At 61.0% G+C, this 17608-nt stretch overlaps 1 protein-coding gene across 1 annotated transcript in view; it reads left to right on the forward strand.

Annotated features, from left to right (window-relative positions):
- The window catches only part of EPN2 (epsin 2), a 64226-nt gene that overhangs the window by 39608 nt on the left and 7010 nt on the right, over positions 1-17608 (forward strand). Inside the window, exons 3-6 of the mRNA XM_067021664.1 lie at positions 5913-6025; positions 7396-7488; positions 8252-8426; positions 17372-17545. Coding sequence (XP_066877765.1) covers positions 5913-6025; positions 7396-7488; positions 8252-8426; positions 17372-17545 — 555 coding nt within the window. The remainder of the gene's footprint in view (positions 1-5912; positions 6026-7395; positions 7489-8251; positions 8427-17371; positions 17546-17608) is intronic.

Consider the following 17608-nt stretch of genomic DNA (forward strand, 5'->3'; position numbering starts at 1 on the left):
CCTTGGGGCCCAGCTGTGCCCCAGCCCCCGGTCGGGGAAGGCACCCTGAGGGCTGTCTCCGCTTGGGCGGCAGGCGGCACAGGCCACTTGCGGCGGGAGGGTGAGGTTGGGCTGCCTCGGGTCTGCGTCGTCCAGGCCAGGCCGGGCCCCAGATGCTCTCTTGTGGCCTCGGGCCGGATGGTCCAGGAGCGTCGCCAGGTGTGATAGAATCTGTCAAACCCACCCAGAAAGCAGCCGCGTCTCACCTCCTTCACAGCCGCCATCCTGGCCCCCAAGCTCCCACCGTCCCCCTGGGCCGGCCAGGCGGCATCGCCGCTCGGCTCGCACCCTCCTGAGGGCCCTTCCGCCGCGGCCCTGTGGGCGCTCTGCCTGGGCCGGCCTCAGCCCCCGCACCCAGGCGAGGCCCCGCCTGCTCTCGGCCTGGTGTCCTCGCTGCCGCCCAGGCCCCTCTGCGGCGTCTGTGTCAGACCTGAGCACAGGGCGGGCCCTCCCCTCCCCCCCTCCCCGGCCCGCCTCCCCGGTGTGTGTGCGCGTGTCTTGTCGCCCTCACTGGGTCGCGGTCTCCGGGGGAGCGGGGACTGGCCTCGGGCCCGGAGGAGCGCCAGGCAGGGCTCTGGGAGGGCGCGGCGTGGGCCCCGAGACCGGCTCTGAGCTCTCCTCCTGCCGCGAGCCGCCCTGTGACCGCTCCGGGCCTGGTTCCCTCCTCCGGGAGGGACTGAAGATGCGGAGCACGGCCTTCGCTCGGCCTTCGTCCCCGCGGCTGGGGCACCTTGGCGAGCCGCCTCGCTTCCGGGCCTCGGCCCCGGCCTTCGGGGGCTTGGGGGGCAGGACCCCGCCTGGACTGAGGGTGCGGCGAGGCGCCGGGTGTGGTACACCTGTCACGTGCCAGGTGCTCCCACGGGAACTGGTCTGATCCTCAGGACAGCCCGAGGCGGCGGGGACTCTGTCTCGTCCTGCAGGTGAGGAAGGCCGGGTGTGGAGCGTTGAGCAGCGTCCGGGCCCGGATCTGGGCTCATGCGCGCAGCTCCCCCCACCCAACCCCGCCGGGACCGAGACACCAGCCTGGGTGGGGCCCATGCACCGCAGCGAGTAGACGGGCCCGCGGGTGAGTGCCAGGGAAGAGCACGCGTTGATGTTTTCTGGGTGGAATCACAAGAAATGTCAACAGCTGTTTCCTCTGGGGAGAGGAGTGGGGGCAGGAAAACAGGGGTGGCCCTCACTTCCTTTTACGCTGAAGTATTGAAACAGGCTCTGGCATCTCCCTTCCCCCGTCCGCGCGGCGGTGAGGACAGGCTGCCGTCCTGCCTGGCAGCGTGCACAGCAGCCGTCGGGCCCGCCTCACCCCAGCCCGCGTGCCCGTCTGCCCGCCGTCCACGCCGAGACCGCCGGCGGCACGGTGGCGCGGAGGTCCTGTCCTGCACCCTTACTGTGCTCACGACCCCGACGTGCTGAGACGCTGGGCCCGCCGTCTCGCAGAGTGGCCCGAGGTCTGGGTTTGTCCGCCCGCTGCCTCAGTCCTCGCCCTGTACTTCTGTGAACTGGCATCAGATGTGGAGTCTGCATTGAAATCAAGTTGGGGGGTCTTGCCAGGGCCGTCAGGTGGTGGGCGGCGGGCAGGGCTTGGCCACGTCCCACCCTCCGTTAGGAAGTCGCACGCCCCCCTCTCGTCCTGAAGGCCACCTGGCTGTGGTGTAATTTAGGCTCTTCACATCTTGCAGCTCTTTGGCTTTTCCACGACGTACGTATGTTTTCTTTCTCTGTCAGTGTTAACCTGGGGTGACCTGAGCTTATTTTCTCCTAAGTTGCCCTGCTGGACTAAAAGCGCTCTTTCCTCTGCTGCCTGCGAGCCGGCAGAGGGAGGGCCCTGGAGGGTCTCCCTGGGGAACGGGCTCAAAAGCCTCCGCTCTGCCTGGGAGTGTCCTCGGTGGCCGAGGGTCATCGGTGACTCAGGAAACGGCTGGTGGAACACAGGAAGTTGTTGCCACATTGAGGAAGACCCAGTAAGCACTTCGCTGCAGTGCAGTAACGAGGAAGGAACTTAGCTGGACCGGGGAGCTGGTCGCTGGGGGGCAGGAGCTGGCCCCGGGCTCAGTGCCGACTCCCCAGCCCCTCCTTCAGAGACCCGCAGAAAGAGGAGGGCGGAGGCCCCGGCCGCCAGCGCCACAGTCCTCTGCGCGTGGAGGCCCGGGGCCGGAGCGGGTACCGGTCCCCGGTTTCTGCCGTGCAAGACGGAGGGGGCGTCTGGCGGCTGTGGGCAGAATGGAGAGCAGTGAGCTGGGCAAGGCCTGGCCCCCGGGTTGGCGGCCACTGTGTCTCGGGTCCTCCTGACCACCCCCCACCTCATAGACGTGGACGCAGAGGCCCAGAGAGGTGGCCATTCGTGTCCAGGCCTCCCCGTCAGCTGGTGGGCACGGGGTGGTTAGGGTGGTGGCAGTGCCTGGATCCAGATGGGGTCTTCTTGGAGCCCCGCTGCCTGGCGGCGACCTGGCATTCTTGCCAGGTTGTCAGGCGTGCCTCGTGTGCCCGGCGACAGCCTGCGTGCTAGGGCTTTACGAGAAGTCCCCGCGCAGCTCCGCCTCCGGGCCAGCTGGGTCTGCGGAGTCTGTGCCCTTTCCTCGGCATCCGTGACTGCAGACGCCGCTTATGCGTTTTCTAGGAACACTGCAAAACGTAGCCAGTGAGAAGAAGCAGTTTCCTGTTTTCCTGTTACCTTGACTGCTTTGCTTTCTTCTTTCGAAATTGCCCGGCCTTGCCCGTCTGAAGGGCCCTTGTTTTAGGGGCGCGTTTGGGGACCGGTGTGGGTCGGCCGGTCCCTGGAGCAGGCGAGCAGGGTGAGGTCGGGAGGCCCTGCAGGAGACGCCAGCGGTGTTTCTGGTTCTCCTCTTAGCCTGTCTCTTGTGGGGACTGTTGGGCTTGCGTAGGCTCCCTGTTCAACCTCCCCTGCCCCGAGCTTTCTCAGCCAGGGTCGCGACTGCACAGGGTGAATGGGGGGCCCGCCGAGCAGGTGAAGGTTTCGCGCTCCTCCCCACGGGCCCGTCGCAGCCGCGGGAGAAGGGTGGTGACACGCTTGCTCGTGGGGTGACTTGCTTGGGCGCACGGTGCCGGTCTTCGCTCGAGAGGGTGCCGGGCCAGAAAGCAGCCTGAGACCCGAGAGCGGCCAGCGCCTTGAACCCCTGCTTCTTCCGCTGTCCCCGTGAGTGTGCACCCTCAGACCCTCAGATCATCAGAGTGGGGCGAGGGCCAGGCTCCGGGGGTCAGAAGGCCCATTCAGGCCCCTCTCACCACCACCTCCGTGTCCACTGCCCTGTCCTCGGGCACAAGAGGCCCTTTGTGGGGACGAGATGCTGTCACTAAGGCAGGAACGTCTCCGCCGGACGCCGCGTGCAGCTCAGCTGACGCTCTGGGCTGGTGGCTGTGAATTCTTCCAACTGCGTGACCGAGAGCCGTGCCTCCTCTCGTGAAAACCACAGCGTTTAGGGGAATACCCTTTGTCTAATTTCCACACTGATGTGGTGAGCTATTTCCGTGTGTGCCGGCCACACGTTATTCCAGCAGCGTCAGCTGTGTGGGGTGCAGACGTGCACGTTTGCTTTTGAAGCTGGGCTGGCCTCGCAGCTGTGCTGAGAGGCGCGGAGGATGGGGAGGCCTCACGTCTCCGGCAGGCCCTGCGCAGAGCCCGGCCCGTTCATTCCGGTCCCACCAGGCTGGGCCAGGTTCAGCTTTCCCTGCCAAGGTGGGGCTCTCTGTTCAGCGGGCTTTCTGGGGTGTGGGATGGGGTCTGAGGTCTTCTCCTTTCTTCACTGCTGGTTTGCATGTGGGAGTAAACGAAGGGTGTCGGGTGTGCTGCGCTTGCTGTAAGCTGGGGGCTCTGTGAAGCAGCCCCAGAGACTCTCACCAGGAAGGAGGCCGGGCACGGGCGGCCTGAGTGGCTGTGACCTGGACGGGAGAGCCACGCGCATCGCAGGAGTCCCCCCACACCGTCCCCCACGACTGGCCAGCTTTCTTTGTTCCCACCAGTCTGGGTGGTGATGTTGCTTCTGGAGCACGAGGAAGCCAGGGCTGCCGCCTGTGACGGGCAGAGGTGAAGTTTGGAAACAAACCAACCAAAAACGTGCTTTTGTTTTGGTGTATCGTTAAGAAATCAAATTATTAAGGTAGATTTGAGGACATTCTCTTTCTTGGTCCTTAAGAAATGCCTTGGAAAATAGAGTTGGGGCGATATGCCCTAGGCTGGGATTTGACTTGATTTTATTTAGAAAAATGTGTGTGTGTGTTTTGGCTACTTGCAGCATTTTGCCGTTTGACCTGTCCACTAGCTTAGAGTAGACCTGAGGCAATTGGTTGCTGGCTCTTTTCTTTAATGTTTCTCTTGGTTGACAGTAAACCACACTGTGCTTCAGGCCCCGTGATTGTCCCAGATGTGTCACCGCCGTGTGTTTTACGTGTCTTTCCTAAATTGTAGGACAGAGTGATGCCGACTGCAGCCCCCACCCTGCACTGCCCCTGCGGCCTCGCCTGTTCTTCTGTGGGTTTTTCCAGGACCCTAACTGCACCTCGCCTCTCCTCCCGTTTCACTCACCGTGGCCAGAGCCCAGCCGTCTAGAAACCTCAGTATCAGGCATCATTCCCCACCGTTTACTTTCTCCCAAAGAGTCAGATCCTCGGAGGCAAGCTTAGGTTGGAGGTTTTGGCAGAGGCCACATTTGCGTGAGTGCTGGGGGCTGCGTTTGCTGGAAGGGATGTCATGGAGGAAGGGGGCAGACGATTATACAGTCGGAGCCTCTTCAGCGACCGCCCCGCAGCACGGCCGAGGGGTCCTCCGTCTGCCGGTCCGTCCGTCTGCCCGTTCATCCTCGCAGGGGGTGTTGGCCAGCTGCGTTGTCGGGCTTTGTGGGTGGACGTGGTGGTGGGAAGACGAGCCTGGGCCCTTCCCTAGGAGGCGCCTTCTGACGGGACCCACCAAACTGCAGAAGAGGGGTGCTGGCAGCGGGCGAGCACCGACCCCGGAGGGCCAGCCAGGGAAGGCGAGCTGGAGAGCTGGGGAGGAGCAGCTCGCACAGAGGCCCAGGGGGAGGACAGGGCAGAGGCGTCCGAGGCGGTGGCCCCACACCTCTCGGGGCGGCAGGCCTTGCGCTGAGAATGCCTCTCCTGGGGGGCGGCGGGCAGGGGTGGTGCCCTCTTGGGCCGCCACTCCCGAGGCTTCACGTCTGGTGTCCGCGGGCACCCGGGCTCCCAGGCGCGGGAAGCGTGATGGCGCGTAAGCCCGGCGCTTTCCGCGTGCGGGGCCCAGCCTGGCCACGGCGGGGTTGTGTGAAGACCCCTTTCTTTGGGAACCTGCTGGGAGTTCACCTCTCATCCCTTCCTCAGAACTGCTTCATCAGAGCAGGTGCTGCTTCAGATGTTCAAACTAGCTAAGTACTTAAGTAAACAATGGCTATGTATGTTTTTTTTTTCAAGTCAACGTGCAGTTTTACTTAAAAAACAAAAATTTTCAGGGTGACTGCAGAAACGTTTGGTCTTCACTTTCCATGTCCTTAGGTCCAGGAGATACGGTGAGATTCTTACACATGAGAAGGGTGGTTCTTGAGAGGAGCCCTGAGTCCACAGAGGCCTTGTACTTCTTTGAATGAGCTTTGACCCAGCTTTTCAAGAACCGTGCTCTCGACGTTGTAAAAACTCAGCCCCCCTCCTTGCAGCCGTGCAGTGGAGATGGGCTCCGGCCCCCGGCCGCCCGGGGCGCTGGTCCCGGCGAGCGCCGCGTGGCTGGCGCAGTTGCGGCGCTCCTTGGCTGTGCCCGCAGCGTGGCTGCAGAGCCCCGTCTGCCGGCCGGGGTGGCCCTGTGGGTGTGAGGTGGGAGCGGGCGGCGGGCCAGGGGGCGCCGGCCCTTCACGCTGACTCTGCCTCCCCCGCAGCCACTTCCCCACGGGTGTCCTCGGAGCTGGAGCAGGCGCGGCCGCAGACGAGCGGCGAAGAGGAGCTGCAGCTGCAGCTGGCGCTGGCCATGAGCAGAGAGGTGGCCGAGCAGGTGGGTGCCGGCCGGGGCGCGCGCCCCCGTGGGGCGGGGCCCGGGCACACCCACCCGGAGGGGGGCTCTCGCTAGTTGGTCCTGGGGACGCGTGGGTCAGAGGTGCTTCCCGGACGCGCTCCCGCGCGCTTGGCTGCGCTCCGAGCCGAGTGTCCGCAGACCCTCAGCGCCGAGTGCGGACCATGGTCTGCAAGGTGGGTCGAGAGCATCTGGGCCCAGAAAAGGATGAGACAGAGGCTGGGAGGACGTGCCCGGGAGCGGAGAGTCTGACATGCAGACGTGGGCACGTGGGCGGTTTTTCTTTTATAAGCACACGTTACGTCAAGTTGGAGAAGGAGAGGGTCGTCCGGTGGTGAGGACTCCCCGCTCCCAGTGCAGGGGGCCCGGGAAGTAGATCCCACGTTCATGCTGCACAGCGCGGCCAAATAAATGAATGAATGAATAAATAAATAAACAATAAATTTAAAAAAAACCAGGTTTTTACAAAAAAGATGGAGAAGAAGGGAAAGGAGCCACCTTCAAAGGGGTCGGCCCTTGGCGGCCGCTTTCAGGCCGGACTTGCCGCCCTTTGGTTAAACAAGGCGGAGGGGTGCAGCGAGGCCCGCGGCCCCTCTCGCGTGGCTGTGCTGCTGAGGGACAGTGGGGGGTCGGATGGAGGAGGCAGGCGCGGGTCCCGCGGTCACTGGACTGTCCCAGAGGCCCGTGTAGCGGCCAGCTCCCGGCCCGGCCCTTCTGTCCACTCAGGACGTGCGGCCTGCCATCGATGGGAGGGGCAGAGCCCTCACGGGGAGAGTGGGTCAGGTGGACGGGCCAGCCGGTTGTAGTTCCGTGCTCCTGTCTTACGGTAAAGAAGACGCAGTGAGTGTGTTTGCTCATGTTTAATCATCGTACTGTATAAGAAAGCTAGGTCGGCCCAGTCTTTTTATATATGCTGACTGTGCCTTGAATAAATATAAATTAAATATAATGAATCATTTCTGTTAGAAATCATAAAATATAAACACACACTCGTTTTCTGGAAGCACACACAGTGGGGGCAGGGTGGAATGACCTGTGATTTCTGTCTTCTTTCTAATTCCTTTCTGGGCTGTTTGTGTTTTAGAAGGAGACATATTGCTGCTATAATTAGAAAGAATTTTGAAGTCATTTTCATTTTGAGAGAAAGTATTTTACAAGTATTTCCCGCCCCCCGGGCAGACCTCGGGGTGGGAGAGGCTCGATGTCCACGTTGTCCCCAGACCCCCCTTTGAAGTGACGTGCGGTATGGCTTTGGCTTCCGGCTCCGGCCAGGAGGGCCTGGCCCGCAGGGCCTGGCCCGCGGCTGTGTTGTTGCCATGACCACCAGCTTCAGGGGCCGTTGTCCTCTACAGGAAGAGCGCCTCAGGCGGGGAGATGACCTCAGGTTGCAGATGGCCTTGGAAGAAAGCCGCAGAGACACAGTTAAAGTTCCCAAAAAAAAAGAGGTGAGCGCTTCACAGGCCGGGGCGTGGGGGGCAAGTCAGTGTGTGAGACCCTCCTGAGCCCCACCCCCAGCGGCTGTCGCAGCCAGCGGCCGTGAGGAGAGGGCAGGTGACACACACATGCGCCCGATGGGCTGGGGCTGGGCCCTCCCCTGACCCCGCCTCAGTTCCGTCCCTCCCCCCCCCGACCCCCACCCCGCGCAGCTCCAGCCGCTGCTCCGTAAGCTGCAAGCGTCAAGTGCTTTGGGACAGTTTCCTGGCCTGGGGTAAGGTGGCCCGGGGTAAGCCGGCGTCCTCCTTACTCCCTGCCGGGCTTCCTACCCGGGACCTAAAGGCGAACTGGACGTCGCTCTGCCCCTGACAACCCCGTCATCCCGTCAGGAGACAGACCCTCTCGTGGGGCCAGGGCTGCGGGGTCCCTGAGGGCAGCCGGGCTGGCTGTGGGAGCAGGAGGGTGTGGCGGCCCCCGGGAGAGAGCCCTGGATGACGCTGGCAGCTGGGGGGCCGCGTCTTGGAGGGAGGCAAAACCCCTCTTCTCCTGGGAAGCCCCGAGGACCTGTTGACAGACGGCGGGCGCTTGGCACGCAGCAAATAGCCGGCGTGGGTGGAGCCTGGTCCTTACTGGGAAGCAGTGATGCGGGGCAGCGCAGTCCTGGGTCCTCTGGGCCCCCCGGAAGGCCTCTGCACTGGGAGGGGCGCGGGTGGACATTGGCCGCAGGGGCAGCAAGGTAAACCTGTCCTCTTTCTTCGGTCCTCGTCTCGACAGCATGGCTCCCACCCGCAGCAGACCACGCTGTTGGACCTGATGGACGCCCTGCCCAGCGCGGGCCCTGCCGCCCCGAAGGCGGAGCCCTGGGGCCCTTCTGCTTCAGCCAGCCAGCCCAACCCCTGGGGTGCTCCGGCAGCCCCCGGCAGCACTTCGGACCCCTGGCCGTCATTCGGTAAAGACCTCCCTCAACCTCCCTCGTACGTCTCCCCTGCCCGCCTGCTGGATGGGGGGTGGCTGCGGGGCGCGCGGCTCCCTCTCACCCGGCAGCGGCAGCGGTGGGAGTGGGCCTGGGTGGTGGGGGTGGGTGTCCAGACCCCCGCGGCCCCCCACAGCGCCCCCCTGAGGACTGCGGTTCAGGGCTCTGCTTCGTCCCGTCGAGAGTGGTTTTCTGCTTTGGGGGATTTCTTCTCCGCTGCCCACACGCCTCGGAGAGGGCTTGTCCCTCCTCCGGGACACGCGTCAACTCTCTCAGCCTCAGGGTTGCACCCCAGGTTAAGAAACTGTAATACACGGCGTGAAACGTCTAAATCACCGTGCTGTAATTAGCCAGAAATTACAGCGTGCTTAAGTGATCGCTAATGAAAAGGGGACACGTTTACTGTAACTCTTCTCCCCTGTCATTTAAGCAATAGCGAATCAGTTTACGAGGCTAAGTGGGTATTTTAAAGTTCTGTTCAATGCCAAATGCAAGGTGAACTTGTGAGAGGCGATTCAGACAGGAGTGTGGCGCCCTCTGTTGAGTTTGGGCCGAGATCTTGGGCACGTGGGCTTCCGACCGCTGGGCACGGGGCTTGGCCTGCAGGCTTTGGGATGGTTTCCCACCCAGCCGGCTGCGCTGGGAGATCCCCGCGGTCCTCCACCAACCCTGCTGGCCGTGGCTGATCCGTGGGCTTTCTGTCTTGCAACCTCGAATGTATATTTTGTACCAGTTTGCTCGTGTCTCTTGGGGCCTCTGCTTCCCCAAACCAGAACCGTCTTTTGTATTCGGCTCGGTTCCCTGGAAGTTTGCCAAAGTGCACCGAATACCAGGCTCTGTCCTGCTGTGCGGGGACCCAGACAGGAACAGGTAGTGGCCCTGCCCTCCAGGCCCTGGCAGGTGTGGGCGAGTCAGGCCGCCAGCCTAGTAGCGGTGCTATGTGGGCAGGGCCCCGGGGGCCGTCTTCGCGTCCATCCTGGGGCAGGAGTCCAGCGGGCGCGAGGCGCGCGTCTTGGAGGAGTCTCAAGGAGGAGCGGGAGTGGCCGGGCCCCGAGGAGGCGTGGGTGTTCTCGCAGAAGGCTCGGCTCGTGACAGGTGTGAGGCCGAGCGGTGCTGTAGTGGGCCCAGGGCTCGGGCCCTGCTGGTGTGAAACAGGCGGCAGGGGTGGGGGTGGGGGTGGGAGTGGGGAGGGCCAGGCGGGCGTCCGGGACTTGTCCTTGGGGGATGCTGTTGGCCTCGGGGCTGGGCAGAGCCCCACACCCGCTTTGGCGGGAGCCCTCTGAGCCTTGGGGCAGACCCAGGCCGGTGCCCCAGAGCTGTCGCTCACCGGGAGGCCACAGCAGCCCTGCCTGTGTGCTGTGCCCCCCACCTCCCCCCGCCGGAGCATGCGTGGCCACACGAGGCAGGTCTGCTGGAAATGCCCCTCGGCTCTGCCCACGGGGACACGGGCCCTTCCAGGCAGCGGCTCGGGCTTTTCTTTAAATCTGGAAACAGTTCTCGTGTGAAGTTACGGGTGGGGTGTTCTTCAGGAGAGACTCTCAATCCCTTTCAAAGTCGTATAGGGTCAGTAAGCAGACGGGCGGCCTCCGCAGTGCCCGGGAGAGGGCGTGGGCCCTCCAGGAGCTGGGGAAGCCAGCGAGCTTGAGGCCCACTGAGTCCAGTCAGCGGCTGCTTTGGGGAGGGGTTTGGGGACCGCAGTGGTGGGAGAGAGACAGACTTTTCCCTCTCTACCTTTTTTTTTTGTTTACCTGTTTGACTTGTTTACCAGGGGTAAGTATTACCTGGTCAGGAGAGAGGGAATACATGTTTTTTCAACCAGCAAGTTTGCCCGGCCCTCCCATTGGCTGGTGGACAGGGCTGGGCCCTGGAGCTGGGTGTCCTGACTGACCAGGCACCTGACCCTCGCGGGGAGCTGGCGGGGGGTCTCCTGTGGGTGGGGCAGGACCTCCAGTGGTTGGGGTTCTCACACCTGCAGGCGGCGGAAGCCAGCAGCAGGGGAGAGGCGGCTGGCGTCCAGAGGCAGCTGAACATCACATGGGAATTCTGCCCACGTGGTTCTGCTCTTCTAGATTTTTAAAATCAAGATAGAACTTACACAACATAAAACTCACCATCTTACCCATTTTCAAGTGGACAGTTCAATGGTTCTTAGCCCTTCATGATAGCGTGCAGTTATCGGTACTGATCCCAGGACTCTCCGTCGCCCCAGAAGGAAACCCCTTCCTGTTAGGCAGTCACTCCCCATTTCCCTTTCCCCCCCACCAGTCTGCTTCCTGCCCCTGGAGTTGCCTGTCCGGGCGTTTCCTATGTCATGGGATCATGACAGCACGTGGCCCTTGTGACTCCCAATTAGCATGTTTTCAGAGTTCGTCCACGTGATCGCACACATTCCTCCTTCATTCCTTTTTAATGGCTGAATAATATTCCATTTTATAGACATACCACATTTGTATAACCACTGGGCAGTAAGAGAAGGTTGAAACCTGAAATTTTGAAATCAAATTTTTAAATGTTGACAATGAATTTTACACATTAAGAGCGTGGTTGGAGCTAATCAAAATGCACCTGCAGTGGCCACGTGTGGTTGATTCATGGACTGCCACTTTGCCATCTTTTGCTGCTTGCCCAACCCAGGGCCATCTCCTTGGTTCTGATGCACTTGGCATTTTTACCAATGACTTGGGGAAAACAGAGCATCAAAGCCCAGAGAGGCTGTTCATTCCTCTGAGGTCACACAGCAAGCGAGGGGCAGGTCAGTGCTCACGGCCCTCAGTCCTGGAGTCATCACGCCATCCTGGACTGCAGCTAAGGCCTTCTGTGGCCGCTCACGTCCGGGAAAAGTCCCCTCAGACTGCAACAGGGAGCGAGAACCGGTGTTAAAATGTTAGCTTGTCTGCTTCCTGCGTCCCCCGGGCCTGTGTGTTTTCACGTGGTTGGGGTCACATCTTGGGTACGTATAGACGTTTCTTTCTTCCGTACACGGGGAGCCTTTCCAGGCATCAGTCGAAGCTCTGGACGTCGGCTCCCATGGGCAGTGCTAGCGCTCTGCCCTCAGCAGCGCTGCAGGACGCGGCCTCAGCCCCGCTCCCAAGCTCACTGGACCGTGGTGACCGCGAACTTGCTTCCTTCTTCTGAGACGCCGCTCCGGAGCGAGACGCAGTGTCGGGTTTACTGGCTAGTCCGTGGTAGAATCTGCCAGTGTGTGTTTGGTGAACACCCCACCACCCCGGAACAACTAGAAAGATCAGAGTCTCTTCCCCAGCACCGTTGGATGTGCCCTCTGGATGAAAGAAGCGCTGTTGTGAAAGCCGCCCTTGGTAGCGAGCCCTGCCTTTACCAGCTTGTGCCAAGGGGCCTTGGGAGGAAATGCTGGGGGCTGGGAGGAGGGAGAGTGGCGCCTGCCAGGTCAGCAGGGCACTTCCTGCACCTGCCAGACACAAAGCAGCCGCCTGGGACAGCAGGGCTCACGGCCTGTGATTCTGACGGCCTTGCTCGGCTCAGTCCCCTCCCTGCTCACTCCATGACCCGCCATGTGACTGCTTCCCTGTCCCATGGAGACTCGTCGTGGGGCCTGGGGGGAGCCGGGCGCGGGGAGCCGGCCACGCTCCCTGTGAACGGGCCCTCGGTGCTAGCCTCCCCTCCTCTCGGTCACTCAACCAGCGCCTATTTGTCGGGGGTGTGGCCCGGCTGTGGTGGGCGGAGCACAGCGGGGTCCATCGTGTCCCACGTGCGGTCAGTAGGGCAGTGCCCGAGGCCCGGGGCGGTGGGAGGCCAAGGAGTTCCAAGACGGCCTCTGCCTGGCAGGGCAGCCTGGCCCCCCGTAAAGGCCGGCTCTTCACGTGATGCTATGTCCTGCTGTTTGTCTAGTGCACACCTGGCTGTGCTTGAAAACATGGCTCGGGTGTCCTGCTCGGGGAGACAGGGCCACCCTGTCCCCAGGACCCCTCCTTCCCTGTGGTCGCCGCTGCCCGTGACCCGCGTGCTCGGTACAGTCACCGGGGCCGTGTTCCTCTTGCAGGGCAGGGCCTGGGCCTGGGCCGTGCGGACCAAATGATCCCCAGAGGGGCCAGGTGGTGCCGAGGGCCGCCTGTCTGTGGCAGCGTCCGGCCCCACCAGACGTCCATCTGTCCATCCGGCCTGCGATCCGAGCGGCCCAGGAGCCGGGTGGCTCTCCTGCACCTGCCGCCCATCCTCGCCGCTCGGGGAGCCTCTAAAAATGCAAACGCCCAGGCCCTCTTTGGCATCTGTGTGTGCGGGGGTCAGTGTCCTACTCCCCTGCCCAGGGGACTCCCGGGGCCACAGCTGAGAACCGCTGGCCTGGGGGCCCCTGAGCCAAAGGTGTTTGCAGACTCTGCGTGGGCTGTGCAGTCGGGGCGGCTCTAGCTGTGTGTTTCTACACCCGAGTCAGACATTTACCCAGAACCTTCCAGAAGTTCTCTCCAGCGTCGACGGTGCCCATGGTGGGAGTCGGGGTGACCGCAGGGCCCCCGCAGCCCTGAGATTCTGTGGGTCCCTCGGGCCCCATCAGTTGCCAGCACCTTCGTGTGTCAGGTCCTCTCTGAGGCCCGGGAGAGCGGCGTGAGCTCAGCCCCCGTGAGCAGGTGCCTGTGCGGGGGCTGCAGGACGCCATGTTGTACCCAGTGGAGATGGGTAGCTCTGCTCTCGGGCCAGCTCGACCCTGTGGCTGAGCCGGCGTCACCGAGCCCCAGGCCCCCCGCTTTGCCCGCACCCAGCGGCCCCTCCTTTGGCCTCAGAAGCTCAAGGCCGGCTGGCGGCTCTGGTGCTCGCAGCCCAGGGACGGAGAGGGTCTCCGTGGGCCTCACGGACCTCCCTGGGGTGCAGGGGTCGGGGGCTGGGACTGGCGGTGGGCTGGCGAAGACCCTCCCCTGTTCCAGCGAGGGCCCGCCCACTCAGACCGGGACCAGGGGGTGCTGAGGGCACAGTTCTCCCGAGGATGATCAGGGGGTCCCTCCAGAAAAGAGGAGGTGGGTGCTGCAGGGTGACCAGGGAGCGTCTCCTGCTGGGGGTGAGCGTGCCCAGCGGTCAGGCGCAGGGGAGGAGTGCCAGCTCTGAAGATAACGTCCCAGCTCTTCTAATCTGCAGTCCAGCTCCCTCCCTGACGCAGTTTCCACCCTGGCAGCTCCCTCCAGTTGAGACGGGAAACCAAGGCCCCCCGAGGTGCTGTGTTGGGGGCAGAGCAAGGGCGCACCCCGGCTGTGTGACTCCAGCTGGGACCAGGCGTCCCTCTGGCCGAAGTGGGCCTGGGAGAGTGGGGTCCATCCCGGGGGAGGCGGTTCTGCGTGAGACGCTGGGCGGACGGGAGCGGGGTGCCCCCAGGAGCTCGCTGTCCGGGGAGACTCCCGGCAAACGAGCAGCCACAGAGCTTTCTGCAGAGTGCTCCGGAGGGGTGGGGGGCGCGTGCAGGCGGAACGGGGACACAGCTTTTTGAAGTTCCAGGAAGGTAACGTTTGAAAAGAGAGCTACGGAGGGCGTTCAAGAATTGTGGCGAGGGGCTTCCCCTCAGAGCTGGGGAGCCTAGTGGGCCCTACACAGGGTAATCAGAGAAACTCACACGCGGACGTGCAGTCAGGAGACTGGAGCAGAGCAAAGGGAGGGGACGTCAGAGACGACTCCCCAGTCAGGCCAGCGGCCGGGTCCCAGCAGTGACGAGGACGTCGGGGTGGTAGGAGCACGTCCTCAGGGCCCACCCGGAGAGCATCCTTCTCCTGAGAACAACGGTGAGACGGAGAAACCACCGAAAACCTCACCCACCCGAACCCTGCGTCCGGCAAAGCTGTCCTTCAAGAATGAAGGTGAAAGGGTGCCATTTCCAGCCCCAAAAAGACTGCCGAGGGAAGTTCTTCCAGCCGACGGGGAAGGCAGCCAGCCAGACGGCGACTCGGATCGCAGGGAGGGATGGAGAATGTCAGGAGTACAAAACTAGGCAGGAGAAGGTGTTGAAAGTAATAGGAACATAAGACAGTCGGAGCAGCGCGCTTCGTAAGCCTGTGAAGGTGTTGTCTCAGCAGCTGGAGAACACGCGCTCTTTCCAGTCACACGCGAGATGCAAAGCATCAGCTGCGTGCTAGGGAAAAAGCCGCTGCCAAGTCGGAAAATGGGGTCACGCAGAACGCACCTTCTCACCGCGGTGCACTCAAGTTCAAAGTCGGTAGCAAAAAGATAAGTAGAAAACTCCATACGCCTGACGTTTTAAAAACACTTCTACATTCTTGAGTCAAATAAGAAATTATAGTGACAGAAATATTTAGAACCAAATGATAACGTAAATATTTTCATATCAGAATACATAGGACAACGGAAGTGATAATAAGAGGAAAATTTAGAGCTTTAGATGTTTGCGTTAGTCCAGAAGAAAGGCACGAGATTGATGAGGTGTTGAGGCTTGGTTGGTGTCACACCCAAGTCAGGTGGAAGGGACGAAATGGTGAGGAGAACAGAAGCTAACAAGGTAGAACACAGACAGAATAATATCCACAAACACAGAAGTTGGTCACTGAAAAGAGTAATAAAATAGAGAAATCTCTGGCAAGACCAGTTCTGAAAAATAAAGAGGAAAGGCCAAACAGTGTAGGTGCAGGTCCTGCCCAGATTCCACATAGAGTAAGAGACGTTTGATCAACTCTGTGCTGACAGATCTGAGAGCTCAGATGAGATGGATAAATTAAAAAAGAAGACTCAGCAAAGCTGGCAGAAGAACAGTGGGACACTTGTAAATAGGGAGAGTCCTATAATCAGTGAAGGAACCGAGTAAGCCACTCACCTCCCTCTCGTTCCCTAAATCACGCAGAGGGCTTTGCTGGAAGTTCTCAAGCCATTCAAGAAAGAACTCCGGGGACCCCCTTGGCGGTCCAAGCGGTTAAGACTCCGCACTCCCAGTGCAGGGGGCCCGGCTTTGATCCCTGGTCAGGGAACCAGATCCCGCACGCCGCAACTAAAAGATCCAGCGTGCTGCAACGAAGACCCCACGTGCCGTAACTCAGACCCGGCGCGACCAAAATAAGTAAATAAATATTAAAAACAAAAAAGAAGCAACTCCACTTTATACAGACTCCTTCAGGGGGTGGGAAAAGGGAGCATTCCTACCCATTTTATGGGCTAGCATAACACCAAAACCAGACAGATGCACGGTGTGAGAACGAACATGTCCGGCCAGGCCCACTTAGGAATACAGGTGCAAAGACCCTAAGCAAAGAAGCAACTGTAAAGCCAGAACGAGAAAAATATAAAAGTGCTACAGTACATCATGAAAAACGTTGCTTGCAAGGACCAAATCACTAGGAAATGTATTAATGTGCCATATTAACAGGCCCAAAGAGAAAAATCACGTGATCGTCCTATTAGAGGCAGAGACAGGCTGACCCAATTCACCAGCCCTTTTATGCAGAAGTCTTGGCAAACTTGGAATAAGGGGGAACTTCCACAACCTGATGAAGAGCTTCTGAAAGGAAAAAAGCCTATTATGGTAAATGGCGCCATTTCATGGTAAACGTTTAAGAGCAAGACGTGGACACAGTCCGTCCCCCTGCTCTGCGTTGGGACGGGTGGTCCCGGCCAACAAAGCGAGACGGGAGAATGAGGGACTTGGAAGAACTGAGCTGTCATCGTTTTCAAGGGACGTGACCGTGTACATAGACTCCCAAAGAGTTTCTGCAAATGAGGTGATTGGAATTAAGAGTTATCAGAATTACTGTAATTACGAATAAATAGGATGCAAGTAACACAACAGTGTAAAGCAATTATACTCCAATAAAGATGTTAAAGAAGGAAAACAGTAAATAGGATGAATTTCAATGATTAGAATTGAGTTCAGCAAGATTGCCGAATACAAAAATAAGGATACGAAATTAAATTGTTTCTCTGCATAGTAATAAGTAACTAGAAAATGAAGTTTTAAAAATATGCCGGTCCCTAAAGTTGTATAAATCCCTTATGGAAATAAAGGATAAAGTAAAAAGTATTATCCGGGCCACGTGCGAGGGCACGTGGAGGTGGAGTTCCTGCGAGTCCCGAAAAGCACAGATTAGAGGGAAATCCTGCTGCGTTCTACTCCATCCAAGTGAGAACTTCTCTGTTCATCAAAGATTCCAGGAGGAGAGTGAAGGGAAAGGCCCCAAGTTAGGAGAAGGCGTTTGTAACTGAAGAAGGAGAATCAGCACCCAGACGTGGAAGGAACCCGTCAAATCAATGAAAACAAACAACCCAAGGGAGGCGGGTAGAGACGGGACCAGGCCCCCGGTGGGAGACGAGGCGCGAGGGGCCTGGGAAGGAGTGAGCCGATGGCCCGTGTCTGCGGAGAAGGGCCGCGTGTGCAGCCCAGCGACAGCTACACCAGCCGTGCCTTCTGTCACAGGATGAAGTACTGGGCAGCAGGAAATAGCACGTCTCAGCTGCACACCAACGCAGCTCGGTCTCCCGGAGAAACCTCGGCGTGGACACAGCCGCCCCCGAGAGCGCTCCGCCGGCGCGTCTGGCAGCGCACGGCCCAGGGGTCCAGCACCGCCCGCCCCCTCGGCCCCCTCCGTGGCGAAACCGGAGCTCGCGGAGGGAGGTGTGCGCGACTGGGGTGGGGTGCGGGGGCCCCGCAGTGGTGGTCTGCGGTGCTCCGCAGGGGGAGCAGGTGCGCACGCGCACGCACGACCCACTCCCCACCCTGCGTAGGCCCAGGCGTTGGAGTCGGCCCCATCCTTCAGGGAGTGGATGTGTTAGCGCACAGGTGTTTGACGTCTCTCCGTGCCACACCCGCGTGCAGGCGGGGAGGCCACTGCCGGGCAAGCTCTGCCGAGGCGGCGGCCGCGGGGGCTCCCCCCAGGGTGCGCCTGTGGCCCCGGGTCCTCTCCCTCTCACCCCAGCTGCCCAGCCCTTTCTGGGAGCATCTCTGACCCGACCCCGCCTTCCCACAGGTGCCAAGCCAGCCACCTCCGTCGACCCGTGGGGGGTGCCCACCGGAGCCGGCACACGGTCCGCCTCCAAGGGCTCCGACCCCTGGGCCGCCCCGCAGCAGCCAGCCCCCAGTGCCGGGAAAGCCGCTGACCCCTGGGCCGCAGCATCGGCCGCCAAGCCCGCGTCCCCCTCTGGTGAGCGCCCCACCCCGCCCCCGGCCCCTCGGCTTCGGTTTGGGGAGGGGGAGGCGGGGCAGC

This window comes from Kogia breviceps, chromosome 19 (assembly GCF_026419965.1).
Source record: "Kogia breviceps isolate mKogBre1 chromosome 19, mKogBre1 haplotype 1, whole genome shotgun sequence".
Taxonomy (NCBI): Eukaryota; Metazoa; Chordata; class Mammalia; order Artiodactyla; family Physeteridae; genus Kogia; species Kogia breviceps.